Source organism: Octopus bimaculoides, chromosome 7 (assembly GCF_001194135.2).
Source record: "Octopus bimaculoides isolate UCB-OBI-ISO-001 chromosome 7, ASM119413v2, whole genome shotgun sequence".
Lineage (NCBI taxonomy): Eukaryota > Metazoa > Mollusca > Cephalopoda > Octopoda > Octopodidae > Octopus > Octopus bimaculoides.
Window position 1 is genome coordinate 44,643,698 of NC_068987.1, and position 10,425 is coordinate 44,654,122.

The 10,425-nt window shown below is 37.5% G+C and overlaps 1 protein-coding gene across 3 annotated transcripts in view; it reads left to right on the forward strand.

Moving 5' to 3' along the window:
* Window positions 1-10,425, forward strand: part of LOC106882826 (serine/threonine-protein kinase SMG1) — a 197,669-nt gene that overhangs the window by 58,833 nt on the left and 128,411 nt on the right. For all 3 annotated transcript variants that reach the window (XM_052969574.1, XM_052969573.1, XM_052969575.1), the window contains 4 exons: window positions 3,984-4,085; window positions 5,291-5,367; window positions 7,043-7,232; window positions 9,275-9,405. In XM_052969574.1, the coding sequence (XP_052825534.1) occupies window positions 3,984-4,085; window positions 5,291-5,367; window positions 7,043-7,232; window positions 9,275-9,405 (500 nt within the window). The remainder of the gene's footprint in view (window positions 1-3,983; window positions 4,086-5,290; window positions 5,368-7,042; window positions 7,233-9,274; window positions 9,406-10,425) is intronic.

Genomic DNA, 10,425 nt, shown 5'->3' on the forward strand with positions numbered 1-10,425 from the left:
ATATATATATTGTATATATATTATTTAAAAGAGTTCCAACTCTCTGTTTTTTATGTTTTATTTATATTCTTATAAAATTAATGTGTGATATAGAATATGGAATATATAGTATAAATAGTAAAATGAAATGAAGTATTGAATGTCTTATTGAATAAATGAAATATTGAGTGTTAAATATATAAGGACTAGTATACTTTCCTGCTTTATAGCAGTCATCAAGTCTGACAGATGTGTTTAAATTGTAGTTGACTGACTGTCTTTTTGTCCTTTATACACATTCTTTTGGACAGCAGCAGTAGGTGTTTGGCTATTTTTAGAGATGATGCCAAACAATTTTTCAATGTTTATTTTTAGAAATGATGACATTTGAGAGACTTTTTGTATTTTGGTTATAGGGATAAGATTTTTAAACCCCAAGTAAGATTAATTTAATCATTGTTTGTTAAGAGTGGGTTTGAATTTCTTAATAAAGTCCTTTTCTTTCCGTTTTCATTCAGGTTGTAAAGTTTATGAAATGGAAATATCATAAAAGTTTTTCAACCACATGTTGCCAGATGGTTACTCAGTGGTATTTGGCGGATCTCTGTGTTTTTAATCTGTTGTCGATGCACATGTGAGCGTTTCGATAATGCATTACCTGTCTGGCCAACGTACAGTTCTTCACAATTTGGGCATTTGATGCAGTAGATTAGATTTCTACTTTTGCAGTTCATGTTCGCATTGGTGAATATTTTCCCTGTTTTCGTGTTCATATATGGGCCGGTATGAATTGATTGGCATGTACTGCATTGGCTATCATTGCATTTGGACACAGTGAATGTTTGATTTTTGTTGTTGAGGTCAAACCTTGCCTTTGTTAATAGCTTTTTCAAGTTTTTAGGTTGTCTCTTACTGAGAGTTATACTTTGTGAGAAATATCATCTATAGACTAACTATACCAGATTGTGCCCACTTTTTATTTATTTATTTATTTACACATATCTGCAGCATAAGTAATGCTTCACTTATATTTACAACACTCCAAACACTTTCATATACAATGCTTCCTCACTCCCCTTCCCTCCCCCCAGTAGAGGTAACAATTTCTTACTGAGAAATTTGATGATAGGGAGGAGGAGCTACAGCCCTGTGACATAGAAGGCAGCTGGGAATTCCTGCGAGACAGCTTGCTGAGTGCTACAGGCCAAATCTGTGGCCGGTGCAAAATCCCTTCCAGACCCAGGGTAACATGGTGGTGGAACAATACCATAGACAGGGCCATTAGAGCAAAGAAACATGCTTGGAATGCCTGGAAGAGTGGAGTTAGCAGGAGAATGTATCAGATAGCCAAAAGGGAAGCTAAGAGACAGGTATTTATAGCCAACGGAGTAGCAGAAAAGAAGTTTGCCAATGTTCAGCAACATGAAGACCAAAGAACTGAAGTATTTCGGATTGTAAGACAGTGTGTGAGAGAAAACCATGATGTCATAGGAGAGAACTGTGTCCGCATGGATGATGGTGCACTTGCGTTTAATGATTCTGCAAAGAAAGAGGCTTGGAGAAGCCATTATGAAAGACTGCTGAATGTAGAGAATGAATGGGAGTAGGAGAGTCTGCCAAAGGTTGACCCAATTGAGGGAGCAGCTATCCAAATCAACAGTACCCAGGTAGATAAAGCAATTAAGGATATGAAGACTGGAAAGCACCTAGCCCATTAGGAATCACTGCTGGGATGCTTAACATGTCAGGCGGTGTGGGTTACGGTCTTGCCACCCGCATCGTAAATCAGGTAGTTCATGAAGGAGTCATACTCAATGACCGGTGTAGCAGCACCATAGTCAACTGCTACAAGCGGAAAGGTGATGCTTTAGATAGAAATAACTACAAGGGTATCAAATTATTGGATCAAGTGATGAAAGTCACAAAGAGGGTCATAGTCCAACTTATTAGAGAGAGAGTTAGCCTAGATGAGATGCAGTTTGGTTTTGTGCCAGGCAGAAGCACTGCATATGCTATATTTTTGGTAAGGCAACTGCGGGAGAAATACCTAGCCAAAGATAAACCTCAGTACTTGGCTTTTGTTGACTTGGAGAAAGATTTTGACAGGGTCCCCCCAATCCCTTTCCTGGTGGTCAATGCGGAAGCTGGGGATAGACAAGAGGCTGGTAAGAACTGTACAAGCTCTGTACAGAGATGCTGTCAGTAAGGTGATGGTTGGCAACGAGTAAAGTGAAGAATTCTGAGTAGAAGTAGGGGTTCACCAAGGATCAGTCCTCAGCCCTCTCTTATTCATTATAGTCCTCCAGGCAATAACAGAGGAATTCAAAACAGGCTGCCCCTGGGAGCTCCTCTATGCTGATGACCTTGCTCTAATAGCTGAGTCACTGCCAAGACTGGAGACGAAGTTTAGGGTCTGGAAGCAAGGTCTAGAATCGAAGGGCCTTAGGGTTAACCTAGCAAAACCAAAGTCTTAGTAAGAAGGCTGTCAAATCACAGCCCCTTCAGGTAGATGGCCCTGCTCGATTTGTAGAAAAGGCGTAGGTATAAACTCCATACGATGTACCCGGTGTAAGCTTTGGACACATAAAAGGTGCAGCGATATCAAAGGAAGGTTAACTGGGAAGATAGTTTTTCTGTGTGGTAGATGCACAGGAGCAATAAACACTGAAGATGTACAGAAAACAGATTCCATCACATGCCAGTGGGAGAAACTAGGAGTAGTTAATAGCTTCCACTACCTAAGCAACCAAGTCTGTAGTGGAGGTGGCTGCTCTGAGAGTGTAGCAACTAGAGTAAGAATAGCACGGGCAAAGTTCATGGAGCTCCTACCTCTGTCATCCACTAAGAGCCTCTTGCTCAGGGTGAAAGGTAGACTGTATGATGCATGTGTGCGAACTGCCATGCTACATGGCAGTGAAACATGGGCCATGAATGCTGAGGACATGCGTAGACTTGAAAGAAATGAAGCTAGTATGATCTGCTGGATGTGTAATGTCAGTGTGCTTACACAACAGAGTGTAAGTGCCCTGCAAGAAAGTTCTGCATAAAACGCATCAAATATGGTGTGCAAGAGAGGCGTCTGCACTGGTATGGTTATGTTATGTATGTATGTATGAAGACATCTGTGTGAGGAAGTGCCACTCCCTAACTGTAGAAGGAACCTGTGGAAGAAGTAGACCCAGGAAGACATGGGATGAGGTGGTGAAGCATGACCTTCGAACATTGGACTTCACAGAAGCACTGACAAGTGACTGGGACCTTTGGAGATATGCTGTAATTGAGAAGACCCGGCAACTAAAGTGAGATCGCAGCCACCCATATCCGGCCCTGTTAAGAATACCCCTAATGCGTCAGGCAATATGATATGCTTGAGAAAACCTGTTGAGTCAAGTAAAACCAATATTGTAGCTGTGGCTAGTGCCCCCTCACTGGCTCTTGTGCTGGTAGCATGTAAAAAGCACTATCCATACGTGATCAATGCCAGGCCCGCCTGACTGGCTCCTGTGCTGGTGCCATGTAAAAAGCACCCACTACACTCTTGTAATGATTGGCATTAGGAAGGGCATCTAGCTGTAGAAACATTGCCAGATCAGATTGGAGCCTGGTGCAGCCGCTGGCTCTCCAGACCTCAGTCAAACCGTCCAACTTATGTTAAGCAATGATGATGAATTTATATATAATTATGTGTGTGTGTTTGTGTGTACCCTTGTCTTGACATCATGTGATGATTGTAAGCATTACCTCCATACAAATGATTGTGTTTTGTTTCCAGTCTTATAAAAACATAGTTGGCTTTGGGAAATATCACTTTGCTTTGATACAGGTGAGTGTTTGTAGCAGGAAGAGATCTGGATGTAGAAAATCTGCCTCAACAAATTCCTTTTGACTCTTCAAGGTTGGAAAGGTTGACATTAAAGTGGTGATGGTTATTAGACAGCAGTATTAACTTCAATTATTTTATTTTCTCTCTTAAATTTTGTTTACTTTTTATTTTGTGTGTTTAGGTGGTTGAGTTTGTGAACTTCAACCTCCCAGTGCATTTCATCAGCACCCTCCTTGGACCAAATTCCTTATTACAGACATTACGCTTTTCCCACCATGAAGAGGTTGGTCTCCTATTTCATTCTTTTCTCTGTGTTTGCATGAAAATTGTCAACTATTAGAATACATTGGTGGTTTGTGTTTTGCGAGATGATTATAATGTTGGAAGATAATGTTTTGGTAATTGCATCTTGGAGGTCAACAATTTTTCAAAGAACATGGAAGGAAATTCTTTAAGTGGTTCATCTCTAGAATGAAGGTTTCCACGTAACATTTGGTACATGGTATATATATGAGAGTAAGACTGAGTCCTGGGAAGAGCAGATGCAACAATTAATTCAAAGTGGAAATGGAAGGTTAGCCATTCAGGGTCTATTGCTGCCTGAGTGTCAGACTGTCCACTAATATATGGTGGGTGTTAGCAACTACTCAGGCCTAGGTAAAGTCTTTTAGCCTCTCTCTTAGTATCTACACTTGTTGTGAAAAAAGAAATATTAGGCCTACTGCCTGCATATTTGCTATCTGCTATGCAACTCATACATGTAGCACAACTAACACTAAATATACATACAATATCATACAGTTACACCAGTGATTCCCAACATGGGGTACATGCCCCACCAGTTGGGCCTAGGATTCATTATTTAATACAAAAGAATCAGTGAATATTTTGTTCATGGTACCAAGATGTAGCTATGTGATGAAGTTGAAAGGAAATACCCTAACACTGCCATTTCAGCAATGGGACTTTTGATTAATTTCCCCATATCTTATTTGGTTGAGTGTGACTTTAGTTCTGTTGATGATTTGCTTCAGACCAAGAGAAGCAGGTTCAAAATTACAAAATTGTCTCCTTGAATCAAGGAAATCCCATAGTCACCAGGCCCAAGGTTCTCATTAAAGCGATTCACTTTTTCTTCTGAGTCAGTAATGTACTCTTTTTGTACTCAGTACTTGATAAAAGAGTTACTGATAAATTCTTTTATATTAAATTATTGTGATAAAATATCAGAAATGAAATTTATTTTTACCAACCACCAGTGGGGCATACATTTCTCTGGAAAGTTATAGTGGGGCCTGGGAAACATTGAGTTACACAATACAATTAAAGCCATCTTGATATTATTGGAGATTGGACCTTATAAACAAGTGTAAAGATAGTAGACATGTGAATCTATCCCAGCTGACACTATTTAAGTAGCACTGACAAATAAATGAATGAATGATGATGTATAGTTTCTCTAACCATTTACCTTCATCTTTCATCCAGATATGTGTCCAACTAATGACAGTCTATCATGGAGTTATGAGTTTAAAGAATGTGCCATTACTAGAAGAAGCATACAGGTATGTCTTATTTGGTGTTGAATTCAGCAGATTTGTTTTTGTGTGAATGCATTGGACAAATTACCTCTACTATATTTTATATTCATCAGTATTAATGAAAGACATTTCAGTGTGTTGCAGCCTATCATATTTACATGATGAAGTGACTGCTTACATTCTGCATAGGATCATCAGTCTCCTGAAGGTTTTGCCTGTGGGAAAGTTTTAACTAAACTGTGCTGTAGATTATGAAATTTTTATTTAATGTGCTCTGCATTTGATGATTACAGTAGTGGGTTGTAACCTCCTCATAGTGTTTACAGCCAGATTGACTCAGTATTAAAGATCTTTCACTGAGAGATTATGTGGTACTGGTCTGGCACTAAAACTGACTCCTTTATTCAAGAGGATACTACAATAACTAGGCTGGCTACAACTCTTTATTTTAATTGTTACATGTATAAAAGTGGCTTTTGCTAACATTCTGGAAAATCAAGACCTCTTTCGCTTTGACTGATTAATTGCTATTAGAAATGTGTAATTAACTCTATAAATTACTGTTCAATAAATTCTTTGATATACCACACAACCTCCTTGGTAAAATGGTAAAAACAAACAAATAGTTTTTGTTTGCTTTTTGTAAAGCAATGTTTTAGTGCTTACTAAGCAAAAGCAAGGAGAGGTTTAAAGAACAAATTTGTATTAAAATTTTATTCAACCATTGATTTTTTTTTGTTTTGTTTTCTTGTTTATATCTCACTGATTTTCACCTGTGGTTTCTTATCATAAAATTTTCTTCAGCTATCCATATTATTTAAATTTATATGGTTTTCACTGAAGTATATCAATGATGAGGATGCAGCTGTAACACTGAGATTAATGATACCAACTCACTTGATACCACCTATGTTATGATACAAATTTCCCTGTTTTAAAATGATCTAATTAAAAACCTTTCATCAAAATTGCATGTTAAATTATGCTCCAAACACTATCCTACTTAAGACAAAGTAATTTGACTAATTCTTCATTATATTCAAAATTTATTAAAACAAATAAAGGATATTTCAACAGAAATATGGTAACAAAAAGGTTAAAATGATCTAAATGAAAATCTTCCATCAAAATTTCATGTTGATTTAGGTTTCAAACACCAGTTCAAAATTAATTGAAACAAGGCAGTGTGCATTTCAGTATTAATGTGATAATGGAAAGGTTGAGGTAACTCATAAAAATATTGAAAAAAATGTTGCGACTTGGTTGTCAGTATTCCAGTGACTGATGATGTATTAGTTAACAAGGTCAATTGTGATTACTTAGATAAAAAAAAATACAGCTCGATATGAAAGATAAATATATAAATTAGGAAATTTCACAATTTTAGCTATTGAGAGTTTATATATTTAAAATTTTATAAATTCTTGTTGGAAATTAAATTCTATAGAATTATAGTTAACTGTAATTCTGCCTTATTGGAAACTAAATTTCAACCTCCCCACCTAACCCCACAAATACATGTATAGATATTTGTGTGTATGTATACACACACTTGCACACATACACGTGGACACACACACACACACACATATCTCACCTTTGAGGTATTTTAAAGCATTGATTAATCTGTCTTTAAGTGCTGGGTTTTAAATTCTCATTTTGGAATGTCTGTTAATGTTCTGATTCATTTGTTTTCTAGGAATGTGGTTGGAGACATTGAAGTTGCTTACAACAGATTACTGAGAGAATGTGGGGAGGAGGAGCAGTTCATCATTGTAGATAATGCTTTTGCAAAGAAAGAATATAATGTCAAACAGGCAGAAACTGTACTGGTCTTCAACCTTGCCGCTCTAGCTGAGATCTACAACACCAAGAATAATCTCATTGTGGTAGGTCTTATTGTCTTGTGTATTTACTGGTCTGGGGCATTATAATTTAGCTAATACTGTACTGACTTCATTAGTTGAGACAACTGATACTTCTTACTTGCAAATAAATCATAAAACTCAGTCTTTATATTGACTTGAAAGTTTTAGTAATAATTTTCTTAGAGTAGTAGTATTGGAGCATAATTTTGATGGGAAGAGATATAATCGATTTGAGTCTCAGTATATCACTGATACTTAAATGTTTTGGCCGTGAGCCTATAAACATAGTGGAAACATGAAAAGATTGTTTTAATTAACCTATGGCAAGCTTCATAATGTAAAAGTAAACTCTCCATAGGCCTAATACACAACTCCCTTTCATTAGTCAGTTATAGCTACTTCACTTTATTTTGCTACTTATTTTGGACAAACACAGCTTGCTTCCCAACCATGTGGTCTTGGGTTCAGTCCCACTGTGAAGCACTGGGTTGACCAAAGTTTTGTGAATGTATTTGGTAGATGGGAACTGAAAGAAGCCTATTGTAAGTGTGCATGTGTATCATTCAGCTACGGTAGTAGTTGAGTAATATTCTTAAGGCTGCAATTTACTCGCATGCAGCATCTTTCAGAACTTGTTACTAATTCAGTTCTTAACCAAATGGAAAACCGTTAACATTTTTGAAGAGGACTGGTCCCTAGCTACATTTTAGTATAATAAAATTGAGATTTGATCCAGTAGATAAAATTTTCAGCGTAACTTTTTTATTTTAAAAGCAAAATATATTTATCTTAGCTTCAATAATAGAAGAAAGTGTGAAGAATTTTATAGTTTTGACCCCACGCAACAAAAAATTTGTATCAAAAAAGTTGTGAAGTAAAATATCATGAAAATAATATATGGCAAAAAATTGGATTGAAGTATAATTAACTTTTTTATTTTAAAAAACAAGCTATATTTTAATTAAGTTTGAATGATAGAGCTCAATTCGAGGAATTTCATGGTATCAATCTCATGCAATGAAGTTTTAGAAGAACATGTTATGAGTGTTTGTTTCTCAAATTTGAGAGTGATGATATAGTTCTATACTTTTTTTATGAATATAGTTCTATAAGGGGACTTTTAATATATGTCACCAGCATCATTGAGATAAGTAAAAAATTATCAGTGACACTGCTAATTGACACATTTGCACATTATTAAATAGCATAATAGCATAGCCTGGAAAAAACATGGATTACATGGAAAAATGCAAGCAAGAGAAATAATATTCTTAAGATTATAAATCTGGAAAAGTACAGGACAAGTTATTACACTTGAAAAAGTTCAAGACAAGTTATTACATCTAGTGAGCTAGAGAACAAGAAAATTTTTACTTAAGATATTGCAGCTAAGGATAAAATTTGAATATTAAATATTATTTGAAGTAAAGATTGTTTGCCAACATAACATGGCAGTCCTGGTTTAGGATGAATGTTGCTGTAATTTAGCTCTAAGAGATATCGTCTCCAGCTGGCTATACGACACGATCTGTGTCCTCGTATTTTCGAACAAGGGAATCTAGCATCCCCACTCAGCTCAAAACAATATCTGTGTATCGCAATTTCCGGGTTATTTCCCTTCATCAGCACAGAATAATTGTTCAGCTAGAGGTGGCGCTGCCAAATTCCCACTCAAAATATATAGTTTCCAAAGTGACAACTAGTTACTGATTTATAAATTAGAAAATTACTATTTGTAAATCTCTCAACGAGAGATATTCAGCAACAGTACAGCTGAGTGGGGATGCTAGATTCCTAGCAGTGAACTAAAACATTCCACTATAATTTGTGAGAACCTCTTAATTATGTTCCAAATACCAGTATATTTCATTTGAAATGTGGTCATGAAAGAGTTAACTTATTTTATATCACTATTTGATACCATTTAAAATGTTTGATAATTCTTTCCTTGTCCTTATGTTCTTAAGAGTAGAGTCATTTGTATGTGCAAACCATTATCTTCTTCATAAGTCTGAGAGTAACGACTGAATATATGGGTTTAATTGTTCAATTTCATATTTCAGATGTGGGCACTGACACCAAGTATATTTGATCTTCTTATCAAACACCTTCATCCCCTGAACCAGCCCCTAGTAGACCGTTATCCTGCAGTCCAGTATGCAACCATTCACTCTCTTTATTCACATTGTACCAGGTAAGTTTTATTTTTTGTTTATTTCTTTGATTTATTTCTCACCAGGTAGGCATAGCTGTGTGGTTAAGAAACTTGGCCATGTAGTCTTGGGACAAGTGTTTTCTACTATAGCCTTGTGCCATCTAAAGCTTTGTGAGTGCATTTGATGGGCGGAAGCTGAAAGAAGCCTGGTGTGTGTATACCCTTGCCTTCACATGACATGTTGGTCTTAAACAAGTATCACTGTCAAACAAATAATGTTGTTCATTTCCAGTTTTCCATGAAAATCTGTCTGGCCATCATCATCATCATCATCATCGTTTAACGTCCGCCTTCCATGCTAGCGTGGGTTGGACGATTTGACTGAGGACTGGCGAACTAGATGGCTACACCAGGCTCCAATCTGATTTGGCAGAGTTTCAACAGCTGGACGCCCTTCCTAACGCCAACCACTCCGAGAGTGTAGTGGGTGTTTTTACACGCCACCGGCACAAAGGCCAACCGGACGGTACTGGCAATGGCCACACTCAAAATGGTGTATTTTACCTGCCACCTGCACAGGAGCCAGTCCAGCAGCACTGGCAATGGTCTCGCTTGAATGTTTATTCACGTGCCACCGGCACAAGTGCCAATAAGGCAACACTGGTAACGATCACGTTTAAATGGTGCTATTTATGTGCCACTGGCACGGGAGCCAGACACCTGCTCTGGCAATGATCATGCTCGGACGGTGCTCTTAGCGCTCCACTAGTACAGGTGCCAACATGATTTCGATTTCACTTGCCTCAACAGATCTTCGCAAGCGGAGTTTAGTATCCAATGAAAGAAAGGTACGCATAAGTGGGCTGGCTACACCCTTGGCAGAGGCCTCGGATTATGGTCTCACTTGGCTTGCTGGGTCTTCTCACGCACAGCATATTTCCAAAGGTCTTGGTCACAAATCATTGCCTCGGTGAGGCCTAAAGTTCGAAGGTCGTGCTTCACCATCTCATCCCAGGTCTTCCTGGGTCTACTTCTTCCACAGGTTCCCTTAACCACTAG